This window comes from Chanodichthys erythropterus, chromosome 1 (genome assembly GCF_024489055.1).
Source record: "Chanodichthys erythropterus isolate Z2021 chromosome 1, ASM2448905v1, whole genome shotgun sequence".
NCBI classification, from domain to species: domain Eukaryota; kingdom Metazoa; phylum Chordata; class Actinopteri; order Cypriniformes; family Xenocyprididae; genus Chanodichthys; species Chanodichthys erythropterus.
Genome location: NC_090221.1, coordinates 5,150,970 through 5,178,884, shown reverse-complemented (window position 1 = coordinate 5,178,884; position 27,915 = coordinate 5,150,970). Strand labels below are relative to the sequence as shown.

The 27,915-nt window shown below is 35.0% G+C and overlaps 1 protein-coding gene and 1 long non-coding RNA gene across 2 annotated transcripts; one reads left to right on the top strand and one right to left on the bottom strand.

Annotated features, from left to right (window-relative positions):
* The first annotated feature begins 588 nt into the window (after window positions 1-588).
* On the top strand, window positions 589-9,596 carry emx3 (empty spiracles homeobox 3). The gene is made up of 3 exons (XM_067368554.1): window positions 589-1,309; window positions 7,159-7,343; window positions 8,874-9,596. Exons 1-3 carry the CDS (start codon window positions 961-963, stop codon window positions 9,039-9,041), a joined length of 702 nt encoding a protein of 233 aa, XP_067224655.1. The 5' UTR covers window positions 589-960; the 3' UTR covers window positions 9,042-9,596.
* Window positions 9,597-11,365: 1,769 nt separating this feature from the next.
* On the bottom strand, window positions 11,366-14,108 carry LOC137007161 (uncharacterized). The gene is made up of 3 exons (XR_010892576.1): window positions 13,958-14,108; window positions 12,774-12,826; window positions 11,366-11,943 (listed from the first exon to the last, which is right to left on the bottom strand). It is a non-coding gene; the product is annotated as an uncharacterized lncRNA (long non-coding RNA).
* Between the last annotated feature and the right edge of the window lie 13,807 nt (window positions 14,109-27,915).

The window sequence follows — 27,915 nt, the reverse complement described above, 5'->3', positions numbered from 1 at the left end:
CTTTTAGAATATGTTTAAATAGGCTATGAAACGATTTTTTAAATTAAACATTTCACAGTAGTAGCTAAAACATATAAACGGAAATAAATAGCTATTTCTTGGCTATAAGAAGACGAGACATTTTTTATTTTATGTAGAAAACAAGAAATTAATAATAGCTTAAATAAATATCGTGACGAATTATGACGCCGTTAATTTAAACTAGCCAAGCAAAATAAAATTTAAAAAACCCTGCTTCCGCCTATTTCGCAAAAAAAAAAAAAGCCTAAATAGGCTATATAAAATAATAATAGGCTAATTAAAAAAACAACAATCTCACAGTGTAATAAATTAAACAAATTGTTGATTAGCAGAGCTAAGTCATCAGAAAGTTTTGAAGCTGTCTCATTTTAAAATGATCTAACTCTTAACCTTCATAAATTCTTTTTTGACACATTCATTCATATGTTGTTGAACTCTTTCTGCTTAAATACAGAATTTCTTTACACAACACAAAATGGCTGTAATTGACTGAAGTGTGCGACGCTCTGCGCATGCGCACCACACCTCGCTGTCGGAGCTCTGCGAGCAGGTATTGAAGTTGGCTCATCATGACAAGCCCTGGCGCACAAGCTGACGGATCATCGATCATAAGAGCTCGCAGCGATCGGCATCGGAGGAGCTGATGCCTGCTTCACATGAGACAGCTGACATGAAGGAGATGAGATCTGAATTACTTTAACACAACTGCTGACAGAAACTCACGCATTTGCAGCTATTGGAAGTGTATTGCAACCCACGAAACTGAAGGAGCCAAAGGAACCATTTGAAGTTATGGATTGTAGAGGGACTATATAAATAATGTCTTTTTGACTTTTTTTTTTTTAAACGTCCATAATCGGTTACAAAGTGTTCGATTGTGTTCCATTTGAAATTCCATTCCATTCCATTGACTGAGAATTTTTATAAGCCATCATCACAATGTTCCACCACAATAAGAAGTGCTTCACAATTGAATCTCTTGTGGGTAAAGACTCCAATTCCTCAAGCGCCGCTGCGGATGAGCCCATCAGACCCACTGCTCTGAGGTTTACTGAATCCATCCATCCATCTCCTTTTGGGAGCTGCTTCCAGAACTCAGGCAGGACATTGTACAGCAGCAGCCCAGAGATGATGTTCACAGATCCGGCCACACATTCCACCAACTCCGGCCTGTCTCTGCGTCACCTCCAGATCCCCACACAGCCCTTCTTCAGTCCTCACCAGAGGGAAACCTTGAACTTCTACCCGTGGGTGTTGAGGAACAGATATCTGGGACATCGATTCCAAGGTAAAAATCTGTTTTGTTATGTTGAGGATGGAGTGAAAAAATTAAAATAGGCTATTTATTGAGCTGAGAAGATTTAAAAGAGGTGTTCAGCAGCTCTTGGGCCAATTTTGATTTCAGTGTTTTATTTTAACATAATTTCAAAATTGTTATAGACTATATGGCGATGCGCATACATCTAATTTTTTATATATATAAAAATATAGATTTAAAAAAAAAAATAACCAAAATGACGCCGTGCAATAAAGGTTGTTAGCTTATTTAAAAAAGGTTTGACTTTAAATTAGATGAAGCGTCCATTTTGCACGAATTGCATAATTATTATAGTCGTCATTACATTATGAAATTAATGCCACTAATTTATTTTGATCACATATTTAGCTTATGTTATTAAAGAAGGGAACGTTGTTCGATACAAATAGCTTTTTCCTGTTTGTTTGAAACATGCTTAGCTCTCAATGTGTATTATAATATAAATAATTCATTATTAAAGCATTATCAGTTTTCAGAAGCCTATAAATTTTAAGTATTAATATAAACTGATAAGATAAATGTATAGGTTGTTAATTAGGTTTTTACTTAAATTAAACTTTCATCTTAAGTTCATCCTTTTAGGATCATTTTATTAAAATAAAAATGGCACGTCTAAATAATTATTTTACTGAATTATTTTGTAAATATTTGTGTATGCATCTTCTTAATACCTATAACATCATTTCCAGTTCTTTTTTTAAATGTACGATATACATTAACTAATTAAATAATTATATTACACTATTGTGGGTGGATAAAATTAATTAAATGTGAATATTTTTATGAGGTAGTCAATGTGCAACATGCAACTACTTTTATTTGTGATTCTTCAACAGACTAAACACATTTGTTATTATAAGGCTCATTAACATTTACAGCTCTTAAAATTACCACAATAAAAAGCAAACATTTATAACGCTGCTAATTATATTAGCAATTATTTGGACAAGCACTTCATGGATTTGATAGGCAACTAATTAAAAAAAAATAAATAAATAAAAATCAGCCTTCAAATGTTTGTTCTTTTAAGAGCTTTATTTTGACTTGATTTAAATTTCTGTGAGATGAATGTTTCTTCAAACTTCTTTACTGTATTACTATTAGTATTAAAAATCAAAAACTAGAATATCATTGATAATCCTGTTTGCAGAGTCCTTTAAAAAAGTGTAATTGATACTGCAGGTCCTGTTTACCAGGCAATTTGTTAAAGCTGCTATCAGTATCTCTGGCCGGTCTAACTTATCGGAATGATGGGAAGCCCAGCCACTTTTGCTGTAGGGTCCTGAGCTGCACCTCTGTCCTCGAGGGCATTGCTCAGGTAATTGGTGGAAGTCAGAGGTTGTTGTCACTATTACTCAGATCCGGGGTTCAGATAGAGCCTCTTTGTTTACACACAGAGCCGATCCACTCACTGATGGTGTCCAATAACCTAGAAAACTACTGTTTAGACAAGACTAAATGCAGCCGTGGGGATTGGGTGGGAAAGGATCACCTATCGAGGAGAGTGTCAGCGCTAATGTGTCCATAGGTTTTAACTGAATGGGAAAAGAGATGTGTCCATGTCCTCGGATCCGTCATGCGGGACAAGGTAAACAGGATCCCAGACCGGCCTGCTGTTGTACATGAGCAGGGTTTCGTGTTATGGGTACGTTTCACAGACTGTGACCGTGGCACTGATGCAGTTTTTTCTGAGATTTGTGCGCTATCGGGTTACAATAAAAATCTGTAAGGTATAAACAGAGTCATCAGCAGACTCGAAGCTGTTGATTGTCATTCTTTAAGGGCTCATTCCAAATCATAACTTATGAATATAAGGGAACAATGTAATAATAATGTAATAAAATAACAATAATAAAAGTCAAGTTTAAAATACTGGGTTAAAAACAACCCGAGTTGGGTTGAAAATGGACAAACCCAGCAATTGGGTTGTTTTAACCCAGCGATTGGGTTAAATGTTTGGGCAGTTTTATTTAACCCAATTATTGTTTAAAAATTACTATATGGCTGGCTTAAAATAGGTTGGAAATTAAAAATCAGACACATAATTTCTAGAGGCAACAATAATAATCAAAAGGTGAACATTTATTAATAAGCAATTTAAGTTTGTTTATAAACAAAACTCTAAAAAATGCTGGGTAAAAAAATAATCCAAGTTGGGTTGAAAATGGACAAACCCAGCAATTGGGTTGTTTTAACCCAGTGGTTGGGTTAAATGTTTGCCCAACCTGCTGGGTAGTTTTATTTAACTCAACTGTTGTATAAAAATTACTGTATTGCTTGTTTAAAATGAACCCAGAATATGCTGGAAATTAACATTTATTTATATGTTTAAATTAGAATTTATTAATGAATAATTAATAATAAACAATAAACAATTATTAAATTGCTTATTAATAAATGTACACCTTTTGATTATTGTTGCCTCTAGTAATTATGTGTCTGATTTTTAATTTCTCACCTGTTTTGGATTCATTTTAAGCCAGCCATATAGTCATTTTTAATCAGTAGTTGGGTCAAATAAAACTACCCAGCACTTTAGGCAAACATTTAACCCAACCACTGGGTTAAAACAACCCAATTGCTGGGTTTGTCCATTTTCAACCCAACTTGGGTTGTTTTTAACCAAACATTTTTTAGAGTGTAATTATTATTCATTAAACATATTAATAAATGTTCATTTAACATTTAAAAATTAATGTTAAGAAATTAATGTTAATTAATGTTCAGAAATTAACATTTAAGCAAGTAATACAGTAATTTTTTAGTGTGTTTAAACACTAAAATATATGTATATATATATATATATATATATATATATATATATATATATATATATATATATATATATATATATATATATATATATATACACACACTCTCATATATATGCACTGTATATGTATACTAATATATATATATATATATATATATATATATATATATATATATATAAATATATATATATATATATATATATATATATATATATATATATATATATATATATATAAATTACATTCATCTATCTCCCTCTTTCTCATATATATATATATATATATATATATATATATATATATATATATATATATATATATATATATATATATAATATATATACATATATTAATATATATACACACAATATATATAAGAAAGAGATAGATGAATGTAAAGTGTAATAACAATATAATAATAATGTAATAATGTAATATACATATTAGTATACATATATTCACGGTGTTATCAGCAGATTTTTAATCCTATTGATCATTTTTAGAGGCCTCATTCCAAAGCATAATGTAATAAAAATAACATAATGTAATAATATAATACCAATAACAGCAGATAATAACAGTAAGTCTTTTTGTACTTTGATATATGTATATATATATGTATATATATATATATATATATATATATATATATATATATATATATATATATATATATATATATATATATATATATATATATATATAATAGCACCCCCCACCCAAATATTTAATCAAAATTTCAGAAGGCAGTGTAATGGGGAACTCTCATTCTGTAAGAGAGACCAAAGGGTACAGGCTCTTTCTTTCCCACTATAGGCCACCCTTCTCCCTGCCTCTAATGAGAACCGCACTGACAAGACCAAGCTTGTTTGTGCCAAGGGAATGGTAGTAAAGCTGATCTGGGTGCCATCTGGTTCCCTTTTCCTCATGTTGGGGGCTTTCTTGCCGTGGATAGGCCAGTTTGAGTCCAAACCCCCGGAGGGTCTCCCAGCACTTCAGGAGGCTTGAGTCTCTGTCAGTGTTCTGGCCTGCTACTCGTCTGATCCACCACCTCTCTCGCGAGACACGGAGGTGATGCCACACATGCTGATGATGCCAGGCCGAGAGCACTGAGCGTACACGAATAAGATTGCGCTTTGATTTGAAAGTTTGGGAAAGTTGCCACTGAGGTGGGTTTTGGTTGGTTGGCGCTCAGTGCACCTTGAGGAAGGTTTAAGGAGGGCTTTTCAACACCTTCAAACCGCGCAGAACTCATTATTTACATTCTTTCACCCAGCTCCCCTCATTTTTGCACGGAGATGTCTCCATTGTTTTTGCCTCTGGTGTTCAAAGCGTTTTCAGCACACCAGCTGAAAGCAGTTGTCAATGACAGTGCTGTGACAGAAAATATGCACCTTTTAGTAAAATAGAAGCAAAGCGCAAACATTATTTGGGAAGTCTCTGCTAATGAAGGCTTGCGACAGCGACCATTACGAACTAGTCATTCTGTGCGTGGAAACAAACACCCTGAATGTTGCAACCGGCCAAAAATGTAAGTCTTTTCTGCAGTGGGATGCCTAGAAATGTGTGTATGTTAAGCAGTGTTTGAGGCTGAGAGCTGAAGTTGCTTCTCTGTGATGGTTTAATGCTCCTCTGAAAGGAGTCAGTTCAAAGCTATTGTCTGCAGATAAAGGCTTGGTTTCGGAGTTTTTAAAGACTTAAAGTCCGAACAGCCTCTCGCTAATCCTCTTTTCATCTTCTGGTGATGCCATTAGTAAGCTTTTGTGCTCAGAATTGGTACATCATTGTGCTTTCTTTGATGATCAGTGCTAAAAATGTGAATGGGTTCTGTGTAAACTGAGCTCTTATGGCTAACAAGTTGGATTTGGATTAAATCAGTTGATCTAAATGTGTGGTTAGAATCAGCCTTTGGAATTGTGAAAGTATTTTTGGGGCACTGGATATATTTTATATAAATGTCGTAATGTGCTTTTAGCAATTGCCACTGGCAGTTTCAGCATCTTCACGGCCTATATGTGTGGGCCTGGACCAGATTTCATGCTTGGAAAAAGTCGTTATTGAAGCAAACGCCTATTTGAGACGTTTGCATGTTACCGATGTACATTTGCGGTTGCACACCTGATGCGAACGTTGAAACATTTTGGTTGTTTTTTCATTGACAAAAGATCACGGTCTGTCGCTTCTGTCCTCCCTGTAACCGCTCCGCGAGAATATTTTGTTTATACGTGATTGCGGTCGTCATCTTTCTGAAGACTCTTTCAAGCAGAGCTCTCCAAACACTAAAGTGGTCACATAAATTACACATCCATTTGTTTATGAAAAATGTTTTTCTCTCTTTGTGTGTTTGCAATAAACGGCACACGTACTCTGCCCTCCAGATGTCGTCTGGGGTCGAGCGAAAATCACGTTTGCCCTGATGCTGATGGAGACAAAATTTTACTATTGCCTCATGTTGAATATAATCAGACCAAATGTAGGGGATTTAGATTTGCTTAACTGACAATTAACATATTCATCACAAATGTTTTTGCATCTTTTCAACCATGGATGTCTATTTATTTTTTAGCAGCCGTGCATTTGTATGAAAATCAGGGTAATGCCGTATATTATGAGGGCCGAAGGTTAAAGACTCATCTTTGAATGCACAGAGAGCTGAATGATGCGGTGCGAACACACTTTACATCAGCCGTGTCTGGAACCGACCTGGAATTATTCAAATCATCTCATGTGGCTCAATTAAGACATGCAATCCTGCGCTTAATGTCTGCAATGCTGCACCTATGTAAAACACTTATTTTGTATAAATGCATAAGGAGCATTTGGATAATACATCTGTTAAATGAATAAATGTCAATGCAATGGCTGCCATTCTTATTTTAAAAGCTCTGAAAGAATTTTAATGAATGCACATCACACACACTTTGGATGATAATTAAACACTGAAATTTTCTTGAATGTATACATTTTCTTTGATTTTTTCATTTATTTATTTTAAATCCCATCCACTGGCTAATTAACATGTACTTCCCTGCTTCTTGTCTCCAGGTGACGACGGTAGCCCGGAAAACCTGCTGCTACACGGGCCTTTCTCTCGCAAGCCCAAGCGCATCCGCACGGCCTTCTCCCCGTCGCAGCTGCTACGGCTGGAACGTGCCTTTGAGAAGAACCATTACGTGGTGGGAGCCGAGCGGAAGCAGTTAGCCAACGGGCTGTGCCTGACAGAGACACAGGTGAGGAGGCAGAGGCGTCAGGGTCGATCCCTTCACCGCACGCGGCTGCATTCCACCGCACACACGCTGCTCGCTGACGGCACGGGATGTGAACACGCGTTTACTCATCTAGTTTTCTCACAGGACGGAAGTAATTCATCATTCATTGCCTTGGGATAGGCCATATAAATTCCAAGTATACAACATGCATTTATTGGTTATTTTCACAATCGGCTTCACAAACATTCACATACGTACTCGTGTAGGATTGTTAGGCTTGAGCAATACCTGTTGTGACATACGGAGGGGTTCAAATGGCTGACAATCAGGGATTAAGAAATGGAATAATAATAAAAAATAAATAAATAAATGTTATGACATAAAATAAGAAACTTATTTTAGACTTTTGAACACATGCTGTGAATCTTTCTTTTAATGAGTTATTTTGTTACTTTTATTTTGGATGTTTTTTTTTTTTTAAATATACAGTTTTTAATTTTTTTTCATTAATTTTGTTCAAATGTTCATGCTGATAACATAATTTGTAATTATTTCTATTTGTTTTTTTTTTTTAAGCAAAGCATTTTCACTTGTGGTTTCAGACTTATTTTTGGACACTTGCTATAAACCTTTTTAATTAGTAATTAAGTTTTTACAGCGACTTTCTATTTTGGATGTTTTTTTATATAGTTTTATGTAAATCTTTAATTAAAGTTGTCATTCAAATGTTCATTTGTAATGATTTTTATTAAACTATAAAAATGCAAAGCACTTTCACTAGTGGTTTCAGACTTATGGACAGCTTCTGTAAACCTTTGCAATTAGTTATTTTATTTTTACAGTTATTTTAATTTTAGATGGTTTTTTTTGTTGTTTTTTTTACGTTTTATCCATAGCAATTACACATGTTTCCACACATTGTGCAATCGTGATACATGATTTCCTCACCAGATTGAGAGATTACGTCAACAATCATATTTCACATAAGTAACAGGCATAAGCACGTTTTTATATGGAATTAATATTGTGCTGCAAAAGTATTTTTAATAGCAAACACAGTATGGGGGTGATATGCTTAGTAAATTATATATATATATATATATATATATATATATATATATATATATATATATATATATATATATATATATATATATATATATATATATATATATATATACTCAACCCAAAATTTATTCAGACACCTTGAACATTTCATTCATTAATACAGTTTATTCACTATAGTTTAAAAAAAATGGTAATAAAATATGACAAGATCTCAGAGTTAAACTGTGTCAGAAAAAAATAATCTTAATTATGTCAAATAATGGTCAGGTCAAAGTATCTGAATAATTTTTGGTCCCAGTTTATTATAAATTTTACTAGTAGTCCACTGTATGAAGAATGCTATCCTCACTTACATTAATGAACTATAGTGTCCTGCACCCACTAGTAAAAATATATCAAAAATGTCTGAATAATTTTTGGTTTGACTGCATATGAACTATTATTATTATATTGAAACAAGCTCTCTTTCTGGTTCTTGTTCAGGTGAAAGTCTGGTTCCAGAACAGAAGGACCAAGCACAAGAGACAGAAGCTGGAGGAAGAGTCACCAGACTCGCAGCAGAAGAGGAAGGGTAGTCAACATGTGAGCCGCTGGAGGGTGGCCACGCAGCAGGGCAGCCCTGAGGACATTGACGTCATTTCAGAAGACTGATATCGTACGGCTGCGTTATCTCGGGTAATAAACATCAGTCGTGTTGATGGAGCCCTGCCACAAAGATATTTTTCAGACAGACAGTGTCATGAATTGAACTTGGTGTGTAAACTAAGGAACTGAGTCACAGTCGGCTGCCGCTGACTTCTGATCAGGCACAACAGAACAAAGGACGTCAGCAGCTGAACTGCTCATTAAGACTTGACTGTATGCAATACACATGGACCTCTTCATATCGGATCACGTTCCATCTCAGAGCAATGAAGACTTTTTTTGTATGCTTTTTTTTTTTTTTTTGTAAGTTTTCACTACTATCTTGCTCCTTTGTTATCAGTCAGAACATTTCCATCATAAAGAAGTATACTGGATGACAAAAGTAATAATAAACACATTAATGAATAGATTGATAAATGTTTTGTAGTGTTAAATTGATTTAGACATTCAATGGCCACAGTCTAACAACCATAGGGCAATCCAGTGTGTGAATGAAATATCACTCATAGATGTACTTCTGAAAAATGTTGTGATACGTATTTTACAAAATGTCAGTCATTCTTTTATAAACCAGGCAGATTTAAAGTGGTGAAATACCCTCACAGTCAGATATACATTTGAAATGGTTCTATTTATTCTGAATGAGTGAACTTTTCTATGCATTTGAGCTCCGAACCCAAAATTAAATTTTGTGTTTTACATCTGGGTTAAAGCTTACTGAAGATTTTACATGTGTTGTGTGAGAATTATTTTTCTTTCGTGTTTGTTACCACAATGGCTCTTGAACTGAGTTCAAATATCAGTGAACTAGAAGCTTAGGAAATGTTTGAATTTCTCTTTCCTCAATTAAATACGTGAAAAAAAAAAAGAAAAAAATGCAGTCTAACCTCTAAGACCCAGAATGGTTTGTAGCACTTCATAGCAGATTGTTTCTTTTTTTGGGTTTTCTTTAAGGTGTTAAGCACTGTAGTCCCATCTGTTTGTCTTCATTGTTCAGGAATCTTTCTGGTATGTGTTTGTTTTACTTTTTTCCGCCAGACTATTAGATAATAAAACTTTAACTTAAAGACTGTTTGGAAATTATTTATATTATATTATTTACAGAATGGCTTGGGAACCTTATTTAGCAGATATTTATATTTTCAAATGACACTACTTTTGCATTCCTGACAAACCACAGCTTAATTGGTTCAGTAACATAAAAAACAAGTGTCATTAGACATAAATCCTTTCAATAATAGTGTACTTACATGCTCACTGAACATATAAATGCTTGAAAGCGAACACAAACATCTCCACCTTTGGATTTACATGTGCAAACAGTGTCACGCCAAAACCTGTGCAAAACATCACAGTATCAAACGTCATCACCAGCACTGGGCTGTGAAAATACTTATAAAAAGGTCTCTGAGTTGTTTGCTTGATTTAACGTGTGTTTTGAGTGATTTCACTGTTTGCTTAAAGTAAGTGTGATCTGCTCGCTCACTAAAATCATTTCTATAGATAACGCTGATTTGGCCCTCAAAAACGTGTTTTTGCTGCTTAATATTTGTGTGGAAACCGGATAAACTAAAATTTTTTTTTTTTTTTTTCTTTAAATAAAGAAAATACTTTTATTTAGCAAGGATGCATTAAATTGATTAAAAGTGACATCTATTTCAAATAAATGATCTTTCCTGTTCATCAAATAATGCTGAAAAAATTTCCACAAACATATTAAGCAGTATAACTGTTTTTAACATTGATAATAATAATAATGCACACTAAAAAATGCTGGGTTAAAAACAACCCAAGTTGGGTTGAAAATGGACAAACCCAGCAATTGGGTTGTTTTAACCCAGTGGTTGGGTTAAATGTTTGCCCAATGTGTTAATTTAACCCAACTACACTGAAAAAAATGATACTTTGGACCAACTTAAAAAAATTGCTGTAATTTGTTACAGCTAAATTTATTAGTTTTTCTCAAACTATATTTTTAATTTGGTTAAAACTTTAAATTTTATTTTAATATCAATCAAAATAGTTCTTCAGCCCAAGGTAAAAAAAATACATTGAAACAAAGTTAAAATATTGGTTTTTATGGAGACCAAATCATTATTTTTACTTTAGTACAGCTTAAAATGTTTACTTTGGAAAAACTTACTTTTTACCGTAACATCCAAGTATAATTTTTACTTTGGACTAAACTAAAAAAATTGCTGTAATTTTGTTACAAGGAATTTTATTAAGTTTACTCAAGTTAAATTTCTGATTCAGTACAAACTAGATTTTTAATAACACCTAAATCAATTTATTCTCTTTAGTCACAAGACAAAATGTTACTTAAATAAAGACATGATTATTCTCTTCAATAGACCTGTTTATTGTGATGTCTTTAAAATATGCATCAGTTTCTCAGTCAAAAAATAAAAAATAATAAAAACATACAAAAATAAAAATAAATAAAGCCAAATGACTTTTGCTGCCAGTTAGACTAGCCTTTATCAACAATAGATGGAAAAAACATTAAAATAAAATGGTTTTAAAAAGGTTTTTGAATACAAGATCTAACACAATAAAACATCCTGTATCCAAATTTCTCCAATATTTAGAGCTTCACACTTAGACTACACACAATAAAGCACAATAAAACATCTAACATCAAATATTGGGATGACCTTGACAGTTGTCAAATCCTCAAGTTCCACAGTAGATGTCAAGTTCACTAGTGCATCTCCAAAATCTCTGTCTTGGTACTGCAGTCTGAAATTGCCATTTAACCCACACACTTTCCTAACTTCATCCATAAGCTGCTCCATTGACTCTGGAATTCCACCAGGCAAAACTAGCTTCCTGGTGTCATCAGGATTCAGAATAACACGCAACTTGGCTGGCCTTTTGACTGCCATGTCTGCCCATCCAAAAGGATCTAGTCAAAACAAGAAAACAATAATATTAGTTGCAGTACAAAATTGGTCATAACTTACATTAAATTCATATTCACAAATTAAATGATTAACAACACTGTCTTTTGACAATTCTGGTTAAAAAAAAGAAAAGAAATTTCACAGTCAATATTATTTAGTAAATTCTGAATATTTGTTTAAGTCAAATTGATAAGGCCTTATGCTGTCTTAGCAGTTTTTTTTTTAACCAGAATTGTCAAAATAGAGTTGTTAATGTGTTTATTTTAAACAAATTTAAATTCATATTCACAAATTCGTCTTTTACCCCTGTTGAAAAAACGAGCATATGCTGGTAAAGTAGGTTTTGAAGCTGGTATGGTGGTTTGAGCTGGTTTATGCTGGTCCAGGACCAGCTTAGGACTAGTATGGACCAGCAAGACCAGTTTAGGACCAGCGTTTGACCAGCATACAGCTTTAAAACCTACCTTACCAGCATATGCTGTTTTTTTCAACAGTACACAATGGATGTTTGAGCATTTAATTATTTATTTATTTATTTTTATATTTCAAAATTTATTTAATTGAGGTAGCCTATATACACACACAATCCAAATCATATTTAATGTTTTTAAAATAGGCTATATAAAATAGTAAAATAGTTCCAATAAATTTTACTGTGGTACCGAAATTGGTACCGAGAACCATAAAATTTTCATGGTATCGGTACCGACTACTGGAATTTTTGTACCGTGACGACACTACTCTGTGGTCATTTAAAAGCTATTCTCTAGTGTTAGTGATTCCTATTTACAACATAAAAATAATGTTCACAGATGTTTACATTGGTACTCACCAAATTCAGCAATTAGGGCAAAATTCTGGAATTTCCAGGGAACAAAATCCAACCTGTAAAACAAAGGAAAAGTTGAGATTTCACATCTTAGTTTTTTGTTGGGGCAATTAGCACTATCCATAATCACTAGACTGTAATTATTAATTAGTCCCTACTTTTGTAGTGATATTGTACTAAACTGCATTATGCTGACAGGAGAAACAATGGAATATGAATTCTTCCTTGTCAATCAGAACTCATTTTCTAATTCAGTAAGTTTTATTAATAACTTTCATTTTTCTTAGTCATTTTGCTTTCCAGATTCAATCTCTTAACGTTACTTGCGTAAAGAGCACGTACACACATGCGCACTCTTCAAAAACGGTGCTTAAAATCTCTTGACAAACTAAAATATGTAAATGACATTTGTATATATTCAAAATAAAAGATATACATTGTACTTAATGAGAGCTTGCTTATTTTGCTCAAGATAATGATTAAGTCCATATGTCGTAAAAAACAAGAAAGCTGTCGTTCCAACCACACAAGTTTGCGATGCTTTTTGTGAATGTTCGTTTGAACTATGGTTTCGGGAAACACAGAATCATTTAACTAAGTTAGTAACGACAGAACTTGCGATGTTAGTTGGACGATGTAACAATGTTTTTGGGAAACGCACCTCCAACAACTGGCACCGCTTCAGCCGTTTGCCTATGTGAAATCCGAATAATTGTTTTCCTTTTAAAAAAAAAAAAAAAAACATTTACCGACTCTATACACAAATAGGCTCAAACGAACATTAACTGATTCCGACATTACTATTAACGTCTCATATAACGTTACAGCTCCCTTGATCAATGTTTAACCAACGTTAGATTATTTGACGGCTGCAGTGTATGTGAGAAAGCTGTTGTAGTTTATTCGAGCACTAACTTTGTTAGAGACAAACGAGCCTTATCACACTAAATTACAATTATATTTTCCTCACATCACAGTGAAATAAAAATTAAATTAACCTTGTATTTGTCACACTGAGGCAACATGCGTATTGCGATAGCATGGTTTGGTTTGGCTAGCTTTAGCTAACATGTGCACAAACACAGTTGTCTGTAAAGAAATAACCTAATTGTCCATCCTGCCACTAACCATAAATGTGAATGAAAAACACTTATTTTCGTTAAAATAACACATTTTCGAATGCTTACCTTGTCTAAAAAGATTTCCTGGGCAACGGACCGTCTTCAGACTCGAAGCGATAATGGCGGATGGCAAAATGCTGGCTGGTGGCGCGAGCAGTTAGATGATGTGACGTCATGTGGTCACGTGACATGAAAACATCTGGTTTAAAGTAAAAATACTACTTAAGTCAAATTGTTGTTTTTAATTTTTTCTAGGGGCTTCGTTATTTGCTTTAAGGCAAACTGAAAAAAACAGGTTTAAACCAGAAACCATGATTTTCACTTAGTCCAATGTAAAAATGCACTTTAAATGAACAACACAGTAGTTTCACTTTTTTCAGTGTATTATTTAAAAATTACTGTATTGCTCACTTAAAATTAACCCAAAGTGTGTTGGAAATTAACATTTATTAATACGTTTAATGAATAATAATTAAACAATACACATTTATTAAATTGTTTATTAATAAATGTTCACCTTTTGATTATTATTGTTGCCTCTAGTAATTATGTGTCTGATTTTTAATTTCCAACCTATTTTGTGTTCATTTTAAGCCAGCCATATAGTCAAGTAATAGTTGGGTTAAACATTTAAACATTTAACCCAGTCGCTGGGTTTCCATTTTCCATTTTCAACCCAACTTGGGTTGTTTTTAACCCAGCATTTTTTAGAGTGCATTTTAAAATATATATATTTTTTTTTAAATGTTCATAATTTTTCACAATACTTCCTTTTTTACTCAAATAAATGCAGCCTTGGGGAGCAAAAGAGACTTCTTTAAAAAAAAAAAAAAACATAATTATTCCAAACTTTTGACCAGTATTGTATACATACATATATATTTATACATACACACACACACACACATATATATATAAGGATCTGAAAATGCATCCTTGTCACCTTTATGTACTGTAATTTACACCTGCTAATCCTGAAGGGCCTGAGCGACAGAAATATATTAAATATGCATTTATGCATCACCTTGGATGTTAATACATAGCCTCATTATCAGTCGCAATGCCTATAAACTGTGAAAGATAATATAAGAACAATCTATTCCTATTCCCTTTAATTGAAGAAAAAGTCTCCAGTAAACAACACTTCTGAAATACACACACACACACACACAAAACATACAACACTTCAGACAGATAATAGGCTTCATTTAATCTAAAACACCCACTCCATGAAAAACATAACTCACTTGAACACTATACAGTAAACAAAGACTGTTTCTATCTTACCGATTCTATTTCAGATAGGCAGCTATTTAGTTCTGAGTACGAGCGTATATGATTGTGTATTACATTTTGTGTGGGTAGTCAAACTTCACCAATGTAACGTAACCATCAAAGTCACAGTGTTTGTGTATGCAAAATCACCACTGTCAGTCTGTATGAATAATGATAGCACAGACAGGACGCTATCAGTGTTAAACACATGATGATCACTCTGAAGAGTGCAAGAGTGATTTTAACACAGGTATGATGCATCATATGTGAATTTTATCGACAATCAGCCAGTGCAAAAATAAATTAGGTGTGTAAATAGTTTAGACTGACTGACTGCTTGAAGTCACCGTATATTCTGTCTCAGAATATCCTTCTGTGTCAAAGCACACTGCTTTAAACAAATGCTCATTAATATTATGAGGGCTATGTTACTTACAAATATTTCCGACTAGCTACCTGCCCCCATGTTGTTGCCATGGATATGAAGAGGTGTAAACAAAAGAACAGATGGTTGAAAGCATGTAGGTGTAGAGAGCAGTCTGTGATGTTTCCCAACTATGTTAAGTGAAATAATTCATCTAACTCACAGTAATTTGATCTGGACTCATGCCAAACGGGGAGTGGGCCACTGATTTTGCTTCACCAAGTTAATCAGAACTAGTACTGCTTCTTATTAATCTGCCTATGATGACCATGACAAAGTTATCGCAATTCTTTTCGTGCATAAATTATATGTGCTTTTCTGGGAAATGTTGCTATAGTTCACCTGCAGCATTGCGCACTCTCTTTCCTATAAATGTTGAAAACAAAATTGGTCACTGATTGGAATTAATAAAACAATTACTTTGATATATAAATATACAAAAAAGTGCTTTTGTTATTTTCTATAACTTTCATAATTGATAGCATTTAGTGAAACTTATAATTTAAATGCTGTTCAAAAGTTTGGGGTTGGTAAAGAAGTCTTTTATGCTTACCAGAGCTATATTTACTTCAGCAAAAATACAGTAAAATTGTGAACTATTATTAGAATGTAAAAGAAGTGTTTTCTATTTGAATATGTTTTAAAATGCAATTTATTCCTGTGATCAAAGCTGTATTTTCAGCATCATTACTCTAGTCTTCAGTGTCACATGATCCTTCAGAAATCATTCTAATATGATGATTTGATGTTTGAAAAAACATTTCAAGAAAACAATTGTGCTCCTTAATATTTTTGTGGAAACAGGATTCTTTGATGAATAGAAACTTATAAAAGTTTACTGAGATATAAAGTTTTAGGCAGAATATTTGCATTTAAAAAAGTATTTGAATGTTAGTCCCGCCCCCTTCTGTCTTCCAGTTTATATTTCCACAGCATGAAGGTAAGATTTTAACGAATTTATGAATCAACCTTTAGTTTTAAAATCTTCCCGGTCTACTGACATTTGTTATGACATCTGCTTCAAACATTACAATGAACATGATAACTTTTGTTTACTCTATAATAAATAAATCCACGTCACCAGCTAATTGACCCCTCGTAAAGACCCGCCCCCCTTAGTTACTGTTGCTTTGTCCGACAAGCCGTGGCGCTTTCACGCCACACACAGTGAAAAATACATCGCGGAGCGAAGAGGATACTGACAACACATTGACAGACAAGAGAGAACAGGTTACTTATGATATTAAACAAAGTCACAGCTTTCAAACTGTGAAATTTTTAAAGAAATTCGAACAATAAAAAAACGTTTTGTGACTCTTTAGTGTGTGGTGGCAGATTGCTGTAGCGCCTCAGGTCAAGCGGCTCGTGAACAGATCATCTCTTCCTACTAGTTCATTTATAGCATCAAATAAACATGAATGAACATGAGAAGGAATGTTGTTTCAAACGCGAAAAGACGTCAGTAAAGACCATTTTTCAAGTTTAAGTCCACTGAGGTTAATCTTCTAACTCCTGACTGCTTTGTCGGACAAAATGGTGGATTCGGCGTTATGATTGGTTAGATCGCTTGTCAATCAAACTCCCAGCGAAGGGTCAATTAGCTATTCTTCGATAGCCATGCCATAGAAATGTAACTAGAAATGAGTTAGAAATGAGTTACGCAAAAACGGAAGTTCAAACACAATTTTAAAGATGGACAAAGTCCCTTTAATTCATTTCACTCGCCGGCCATTTTTGAAACGCCTCTCGGGCATTCAAGTGCATCTCCTATCTCTTTGAATGGGGAAACATCAAATTCTCCAAAGCTGCTTGCCAATCTTTCGATTAAATTTCATATTTGAAATCACCAATGAAACCTGGCAACAACTGTCTCATAAATTTTTGCTTCTAAACGCTCGAATCATGACAAAAAACGGTATATATAAGGCTGGATCAAACTAATATGCATGTGCAGTCCTAAATGCGCGTCTCATTTCGGAGGCGCGCATCTGAGGAACCGAAGCTTCTAACGGCCGCTGCAGTGACGCGATGACTTTGCCAATCGGCGATTAGCTCTTATTCCGCCATATTGCGCGTCGCACATTCTCCCATTCAAAACAATAATAAGAGTGACGCATCTTGTGTTATTCTATAGTCTTTGAGATGGCGGCGCGCTTGTTTTTCTAGCGTATATTGGAAGATATTAATAGACAGTCATTTATTTAATGACTAATTTTGCTGTTAAAAATATTGATTTAAACATGTTTTCTTTATAGGTTGTTGTAATGTATGATCTCTGTGGGTTACAAAAACCCTATCTAGTTGTTTATCTATCAAACAGTGACTCATTTGCCTCATTTGTGGCTGTATCAACTGCAGCTGAGCAATTACCATGTGTTTAGAGGGTGAGAACATACAGTACCTCAGCGAGGCTATGAACAGTGTCACTGTACAATACTGTATGTGTTTTAATTACGAGTATACATCAAATTATTTGAATAACTGTGCAAATGACTGAATTTATGAGTTTCTTTCTTCTGTCGAACACAAAAGAAGATATTTTGATAATCAAACAGTTGACGGCACCCTTTGACTTCCGTAATAATACTATGGAAGTCAATGGGTGCCGTCAGCTGTCTGTTTTCAAAATGTCTTCTTAACAGAAGACAGAAACTCATTCAGGTTTGGAACAACATTAGGGTGAGGAAATGATGTCAAAATGTACATTTTTGGGTGAACTATCACTTTAACAACACTCCTATTAGATTATGGGTGATTATGATGATTTACGAGATCCACTGGAAAATAAAAACATGACGGAAAACAAGATGGAAGATCCTATAGATTAAGATTTATTACTTTTCCAAGGCAGAATTATTTGGGATATGATGTACAAAAGGGGTTATAAAATTGTTGTACGCCCTTGCTGTGTCCAGATGATAAAAATTTGGTATGTGGGTGGGTATGCTGAATTGGGGATGTTTAGACTTGAGAAGGGGGAAGTACATGCTAGCTGCGATTGAGTCTATTGTGCAACGTACAGTAGGGAGGGCCTCCTCTTTTGCCTATGGGACAAATTATGAACCATTTTCACAGCTACTCAATTCCAGGTCAGTTTATTGAAACCGAAACCATTTCCAGTACGTTCTTTTATTCATCCATGTGATATCTGTGGAAATGGCCTGAAATGTGTTTACTTTCTTCTTTTTCTAAACATTTTTTCTTTTTTTGAGGGGTGGGGGTGGATGTGCCACATGAAATTGCTGCATCTGATGATACCATGACAAGAAGCAGTGTGATTTACAACACAAATGATATGATAATTGCAGGCTGGCAACTTTCAGGAGCTAGTTAGCCAGTTTTATGGACTGGAAGAGCTTGTTTCCTCTGCTGCCACCTGTTTGGTCTGCACCGATTGGCTGCGGGGCACTTGAGAAAAGGAAAGCAGCCACCCAATTATAGGGTACATGCCAGTCAAGTCTAGAAGAGTAATTGATTGGTTTTTGTGAATCATTGTTAGGAGCTCTAATTAATGCACAATGACTGTTGCCGATCCAAAATCCACGAGCTAAACCAAACACGCTCATCAGTGGTTAAATCGATCTTTCGAACGTAAATGGCTTCTGACTTTGTGCTTTCGCAACAATATTTTGATTGGCGAGGCTTTTTTGTGTACCCAAAACAGTCAGTGAGAGTTTTCTGTTTTGATTACAAATATTTGAATTATTGCAGACATGCCGCTTTGCTTCTTTGAAAACATACCAGCTTCTTTTGTGAGTGTCTGCGTGTTTGTTAAACACACAGACAGAGTAATTACACAGAAACATCAGTTAATAGCGTGTTGAATGGACAAAGACAGCAGAGGAGTCAAAAGAATCATAACAATCATTCACGTCTTTGCAGATAGAAATGTTGTCTTGCAGATGTCAGAGCCAATGAAATATGTATATGCACCTTTGTTCATCAGTCAAAATAATTACTCATTTGTTCATCTACTTTGTTTTAATGGTTTTATTACTAGACCTATCCTGTGAATTGATAAATGCTCAAATACAAAGTAAGAATTTGATTATGCATAACCTTAATGTGTGAGTGACTTAGCTAAACTAAACCTATTTTTTTGTGAAAACACTCTAAAAAATCTTGGGTTATTTTATACCTAAGTCCTGGGTTGAGCCTTAAGGGTCATTTTTTAGGGTTATTTTTCTGTTACCCAGATCCTGGGTCAGACATAACAACCCAGGGGTTGAGTTATATATCACGGATTTTTTGCGCCCTCTTCAGGAGAGAGCAGTGCAGCTCCGTCAAATTGGTGCATGTCTTCTGTAAAATACAGGTTTGTGTACGTTTTATTTAAAAATTCGTTATTGTTCTGTACATCGTTTAATTTTACACAAAGCAACACAGTTCCGCGATGTGAGTCACCTAAACAAGTGTCGCGTCGGTCTTTTGGCGTGAATGAACGTGATGCCTTGCAAAAAAATTTACGATTACAACACAGGCGGCGGTCTGAAGTTATTAGTTTCCCCGCCGAACGCGAGTCATCTCCGGCAAGAGATCCAGCGCCGTTACGGTGGAAACAGGACAACAGAGACTAGTCGATTACACTTGAATTACTTCTAAATGTTTAATTTTTACATCTAATATCTGTTAAACGAGCTTATGTAGGCAATGAGTATATTAAAAACAATATAAAATATGCTATACTATAAAATATGATCGGAAATAAAAGTTATGCAAACCGGTGGTTGTGTGGAGTATTTAAAAAAAAGTTTAGAGGATTTAAGTTAATCTGTTAATTCATGTTGTGAAAAAAAGAAGCTAGTGTAGTAAAAAAGAATAAACCCATTTTGCTGGGTTAAATAAACAACCTAGGAAAAATTAACCCATATAGGTGTTCTGTTCTAGCTCTTGGGTTAAAAACATCCCAGAATGGGTTGTTTTTAACTCGGCGTTTTTTAGAGTTAAGAGAAAATTTACAATAGTTGTCTACTAATTTGATTGGCAGAGTAAATATTTCTTTGCGAAGAATATGGACTAACTGGCCAAACTTTGGCAGAAATGTCAGTTAGCCTACTTATCTTAACCTCTTGATTATTTAAGTGTTGTATAAAAGTTGCAATCGTGATATTTCTTAAATATCATAACCTATTCATAATTCTTTAGGCTATTTTTTACCTGCCCCTATCACTTCCGTCTTGCATTTTTTGTTATTTGCAAGGATACACAGGGGGCTTTCTGACATGTGTGAGCTGTTGCTCCTTTGTTTCATGCGGTTCATGTAGAAAATTTAACGCTTGATTTCTTGCAAACAGCTTGAGACACTCCGACGTGTGTGTTAAAAACAGAAAAAGCAGGCCCAGCAGATGACTTTGACTGACAGCTGATAGAATGACACTTAGGGGTTTTTGCTTATACTAGAAACAGTTTTGCATGGCTTTCACATAGACCTGTGACTAATTAAGTTAATAGACTTGTAGCCATAGACGATTGTTCATGCTCAACGTGTGTAAAAATACCGCAGTTCTAGGGTATCATATCATGCCGGTGATTAATAAACATTGATGAGCGCATTTCTTTCCCTGCCAACGCCTCTCCTCCCAGCTCAGCTATAAAACTGACGCGCGTCCCCATTGGCACTCACCAGACAGCGCGAATCAACACCCGACAGCAGGTTTTCTCCAATGTGATCACGCATCCCCTATTTGTGTTCTAGCACATTACTATTTAAGGGGCCCAGTCTGGTTCTGGGTGCAGAATTATGATGAAAATCAGTGCATCAGCATCACGGCCATCCGGTTGCTGTGACTATATTTATCAGTTCCTATATATATATGTATGGATGACAGTAAAGAAAGAGACTGACCATTGACAGTCACATCAGGCTGAGAAGTTAGTTATTAGCCCAATTATTATAGCTTAAAATTACACTGGATATCTTTAGAATTAGAATTAAAACATTGGTCTCTATCGCCACCTGAAGTTGAAACATACCTTTGCATGTCATTATTTTACGTTATTTTACGCCAGTTGTGTTTCGGTAGTGCTCTTCGGAGTGGTTGAATCCGATATTTGCGGAATCTCCATGGTTTCCTGTGTTGGCCTTAATCAGAGCTGCACCACCACAAGGTATGAACATTTTCCAACAAAGTGTATAAAAGGAAAAAAGTCATCTGAGCAGGTATGCTATATCTGCAGTTGTGGTTCGGATTTTATTCCACGGACTTTCCATTTCTGAATACAGACAGCAAGGGTTGTCGTTTATAACTGTCCATGTTTAGGCCTACTATCCAACTGACTAGTTCAAACAACACTATTTATTGTAGCGACAGTATAGCCGAACCTTCTAAATGCGCAATGGCATGGTATTTACCGCGAATTCCGACCCGACATCTCGAAAATTAAATTTTCACAGACTGTGATGACGCGTTTTAACGGTCATCAATATCGTAAATCCCGTTTTTTTTATATTTAAATTAAAAAAACCTATATATTTACATTTATAACACTATACTTAGTATTATATTATCTTTGCATCAATTAATAATAATAATAAAAAAAGCTTAACACTACTGTGAGGGTGTTTCTAAGCGCGCTGCTGTGGGAGTGAAGATAAAACTTACATCTTTCTCTTTTCTGAATGCTGAATGCCGATATCAGTCTCTCTATTTTTTCCTCTTTTTGAAAGTTATGAAAACACTGTTGTGGAGTTTACCTTTTGCTATATTTGCGCAAATGGAAACTCAACAAATATATTTAATGAAGTCTCTTATTCACAACTATAAAGGTTCTTGAACTTCAGCTTCAGCTTCTAAGAAATGTGAAAATGGTCTATTAGGCATTCCTGTAGTGAATTACGAAGACGCGATTAATATTATTAAAGCTGCTGTCCTTAACTTTTTTTTTGTTTAAAAATTATAAAAGTAGCCTATAAAAGTACATAACCAGCCAGTGTTCACAACTATCTCCTTACCATAGCCCAATTCACAACGGCAAGCTTGTAATAATGTTTATAATTCTGGTGGGTTTTCGCGGGAAATTTGAGCATGTCTTTGTGTCATTGCGTCACGTCTGTAAACAGAAAGAACGAGTCCCAGCTAGAAGGCTATATCACATGTGAGGCGGATCATTTATAACCTTTTCTCACCATAGCTGCAATAATTAAACTCATCATTTTGATGGCATTTTGTATGGTATGACAAATTAATGTTAGTGATTAGACTGTACAGAAATTGATATCCGCTAATACACACTAAATACACATAGTCACGCAATGCTGATGTTGTTAACATTAACAATTTGAGAACAAAGTATAACAATAATGATAATTTGCATAGTTTGACGTAATCCGAGCTAAGCGATCGTTTGATTTAATCACCATTGGTAGCGCGATTTATTGTAATGCTTTTTTTCCTCAGTTAGTCAGAACAAAAGTGGCAGACATGTTACTTACTTGTTCAGATGACATTCTTACTTTGGTCATACTTCAAGACTACAATCTGTGATTCCGAAGTACAGTATTCACACTGACAGCAAACATTAGATTAATCCGCGCTGAGTCGTTGTGCCAAGGCACAGCTCACGTAAAAATAATAATTCCACAAACAACTGTAATTGCAGGTTTCAAACAGAGATGGCAGAGACTGCAGCTTTAAAGTAACAAAAAAAATCAATATTATGACAGAAAACTTACACATACACATACCAAGTATCATTGACTTAAATGGATGTAAACCTTTCACACCTGACACATTCTCTCTGAATATATGGCCACATTCAATATGGTTGTCATTTGCCTCTTGTTGCATGTTCATAACAGTATTTGAGACGCTACTCTAAGTTGCTGTGTGAACGGAACATTTCGAGAATTGCACCTGTAAGTAAACACAGTTGTCAATCAAAATAGTCTACGTTCACTAGGGGTGTAACGATACGCTCAGGTCACGATACGATATGTATCTCGATACGGAGTTCACGATACGATACGTATCACGATATTTTGAACAAAATGAAACTGAAATTCAAACAAGATTTATTAAAAAAAACATTAACAAATTTCAATAATTGTCCTTGTTGTACACACAAGATCACATTTCAATAAAATAAATAAATATAAAATTTTAATAACCTTCTGTATTCAAATTAACAGTTGAATAGGGCTGTCTGTCACTAATTTTTTTTTTTTTTAAATTTAACATGAACTTAGAATTATGAATAGGGGCCGTTCACATATCGCGTCTAAAAAAGCGTGGAAGGCGCGGCCGCACCGCTTCTCCTTCTTTCCAAAGCGCTTGCGCTCCCGTGGCGTCGGTCGTTGCTATGCAACCTTGAACTGGGCTCTCCAAGAGGATCAGAGGAACAAGAGGGTGTTTCTGCAAAGGATAAATGATTTCTAGCCCTTGCATTAGTTTTACTACGAGATATATTGATGGAGATAAGATATAAAAACCACCATGTACAGCTATGATCAGCTGTTCGGCTGAGCTTTTGATGTTTTGTTACGGAAAGGCCATAGCTGATCGGTTGATTCTTGTCACACGACCTGCGGTGCGCTTGCGGCACTCTGAGAAGTTGAGAATTGCATGCGCGTCGCGACCGCGTTGATCCCATTATGAGCGCGCCTGCCGCGCGGCTACATTTGAAAATAATAACTGACTTGCACGCGGAAAAGACGCAATATGTGAACGCGCCACAGAACTTAAAGCAAAGCATCGCAAGCGTCTTTTGCTTTTCTGTGAGCACAGCTGTTGCTGTGCACTGCGGCGAAAGAAAGCCACGACTTTTCTCACGTGACCATGCAAGAGACTGACATGAGAAACGTTTAAACCTGCTTGCAAGATTCAATGTGTGCCCGAAACACTTACTGAACTAGAGAGCTGATTGAGACACACCATCTACGATAAATCGCTACACCCCTAATACTTATAGTAATTTAAAAATGTGGTAGCATTGGATCTGGACAGGAAGGATAACTCTGGGAGTTGGAAGGGGTGTGTCGCGATTCTGCCTTCTCAAATCGCGATACAGGCTCGTGGACCTGCGTATCGCGATTTCGATTTCATATCGCATATCGTTACAGCCCTAACGTTCACACTGTAAATTTTTGGGATTGACAGCCGCATTTACTCAAAATGTTTTGTGTTGCTTAAAAATATGTAGAAACTGTCACTGATTTATTTCAGGCCACACTGTGCAGGATGATGACGTGCTGTTTAGCCATAGGCTAAAGACCTTTTGAGTGTAAAGCTTTAGATTTATAGCCATAGCTTTCAGTAGATGCGGAAAATGTGTGGTCCCTCCAAGATAGAGCAGATGAGACACCAACTATGAAAAGCATTAGCCTCAAGTGGGTATTCAAAGTGTTAAACTCAGAGGGATCGTGTGAGAGACTTTTGAGTATCTAACACTTGTTTCACAACGCTCCTTAATTGCTGCTTTAAGCGCAGAAGAACGTTTTAATATCAGGCCTCGGGTTAAGACTACGTTCCTCTACACTTCATGAAAAGACATGGTATTTCCCTATTATCTGCTCTGTCTTGAATGTCACTGTAAAATTCCACCTCATAGTTTTTAATAAGCTGCTGTTAGCTTGTGTTGTCTGCTGAAAATAAGGCTTAAACATGGTAATCCAGGAAGGAAAATTGAGACGGGCAGGTTGAGCATCACGTAAATTTAGCCTCAAATGGAGACTAAACATGAAGAGAGGGAAAGCTGTTTGGTAAATGCTGCTTTTTTAACTCGATCTTGTTGACTATTAGTGCTTATGTGGCGGCAATTCAGTCCCACAATTAAATGTCTGAAGTAGGTTAACTAACCTCTCTAATGTAGCTGATAACACAATGATTATTGCTGATTAACAAACCTCACTAAATAGATATCTTAAGGCAGGAGCACCTTTGTCATCAAAGGCAAATTTGCATTATGGTATAATTTCACCATCTCTGTTCAAAGGTGTCAACATTTACTCCAGTGTTGCTAATTAATTTTCTCCCAAACAGGATGGTTTTATTCAAATGAGCCAATCCCTTCATTAGCACACCTGTGCTCTGCTCCCTCATTAAAATTGGAATCCTGTAAATTTTTACATCCGCAGACAGTGGTTCTGTTACCAAATATTGAGCAAGGTAGCACTGTGTTAATTAATGTTATAACGAGTCGGTGAGTCAACGAGGACTGATTTGCATAACCTGTGCAAACACGAAATCTGCCGATGAGTATTTGCTCGGTACGATTGTCGGAGGTCTCTTCATAAAATACATGGCATTGTGTTATTTTCTACCCTCCGGCCCACTAACACGCTTACTGGTGCCCTGTGGAGAAGATAAAGGTATAGCAGGAAATATCAAAGAAACAACGTTTCATTAAAATGCACTTCTTAAGTCACACATTGTCAGGAAATTGATATGATGAACTTTTTTTGAGCACTGTCAGTGTTTCACTGCATTATGTATGGAGGCACTTAATATCATGCAACAAGCCGTTAATTCGTTATTGCCACGGGCATGTCAGAAGTGCCTCGGATTCAAATGAAGCATCTTCTGAAATCTAATTAAACTTAAATTAAAACTTACATTAAAAAAAAAAAAAAAAAAAAAAAAAATATAAAAATATATATATATATATATATATATATAGAGAGAGAGAGAGAGAGAGAGAGAGAGAGAGAGAGACAGAGAGAGATTTATAATTACATAAAAATATATTAAAATTATTAATCTAATTCATAACATGATGTGGCAATTAATTAATCTAATTAATCCCAATTTGGGCTGAGAAATTAACCCCAAAAGATCATTTTAAGTCATTATTGTGTAAAGCATCAAATAGTAGGGGTGTGACGGGACGGGTATCTCACAAGACGAGACTCGAGATTGAGTTCACGAGACGAGACAAGATTTTTACACACTATTTTTAAGAAATCCTCAATGGTGCAATACATGACTAGAAAAAATATTCTGCAGGTGTATTTGAAATATTTTAACCAATCATCTAATGAATGTCATTTCAGTTCTACTTTCTGAGTATGAATTACCATATGCAGTAAAAGACAACAATACTCAAGCACTGTAAAAGGTTTTGCCACTAACTCAACCAACTGACTTCTGTCCTGTATGATTTCAGTCTCTTCAGATCTTACTGTACATTATGAGCTTCTACACTGTAAAAAAAAATCCCAGTAAAATTTACGGTAAAAAAATGGCAGCTGTGGTTGCCAGAACTTTACCGTAAAAAATTCAGTAGTGACGTAAAAAAAAAAAAAATCTGTAAAATTACGGTTAAATAACGTATTTCATTAACTGATATAATGTTAATTTACCAACCTAATGAAGTACTTACATCTGTTTTGTACCTTTATAATACACTGACAATCACCAAACACAGTGGTGATAAGAGTCACATGATGAATCAAAGTTCATCACAAGCAGATTTTCCACAAGCTGATAAGGACAACACTAACATATAGAAGGCGCACAGTGTCATTCACACACACACTAAACACCATCATGGTAACATGCATGAAATTTTAAAAATGCAGTAAACATTAATTTAACAACATTAGATATAAAATAAAACCCTAATGTACATAACTGATTAGAAAAAAATGAGAAAAACTAAGAAGAAACAGAGTTATTTCAACGAAAATATATCAAATGTGAAGTGTCATGCAGGGAATTGTGGGAATGTCAATTTACGGTTTTTCACTGTAAATTTTAAAATGAATTGTTATTTTTCACTTCCAAAAACTGTGAATTTAATTATTATTTTACTGTAAAATTACATTAAATGTACCGTTAGATCTATTACAGTTATTCACCGTATATAGTACGGAAACTTTCTGTAAACCAATTGACAGTTTTTCACCGCAGCATTTTTAGTCTTTTACTGTTAAAATCACGGTCATTTTTTACAGTGTACAACTTTTGACCTCCTAACTGAACTCTTTCCACAAACTGATCATAGAAATAAAAAACAGTATATATAAAAATGGTAACACTTTACAATATGGTCTCATTTATTAACATTAATGTATAATGTTTACTTTCACTTTCAAGATTGCGTGTAACTCGAAATATGGAGCGGCGGCAACCGTTATCCAACTGAATGAAAGGTTTTTTTATTTAAATACAAAGCAAAACAACAGTGGAGGCGTAATGTAAACGAAGCGGTGGCATATTCTTTCCTAATCATCCTAACACTCTGTCATGCAACATCACGAGACTACTTTTCGCCTCGACGAGAAATCTTGTCACATATTAGTCTCGCGAGATCTCGTGCCACGAGATCTCGTCAGACCCCATCAAATAGACATTACCAAAAGTAGCTTCAGAAAGAAATATTTTAATTG

Excerpts from the sequence above, each read along its gene's own strand:
- emx3 (XM_067368554.1), top strand. The coding sequence starts at position 961 with ATGTTCCACCACAATAAGAAGTGCTTCACAATTGAATCTCTTGTGGGT. Across the intron at positions 1,310-7,158 it reads TCTGGGACATCGATTCCAAG|GTGACGACGGTAGCCCGGAA; the intron begins GTAAAAATCTGT and ends TCTTGTCTCCAG. Across the intron at positions 7,344-8,873 it reads TGTGCCTGACAGAGACACAG|GTGAAAGTCTGGTTCCAGAA; the intron begins GTGAGGAGGCAG and ends GTTCTTGTTCAG.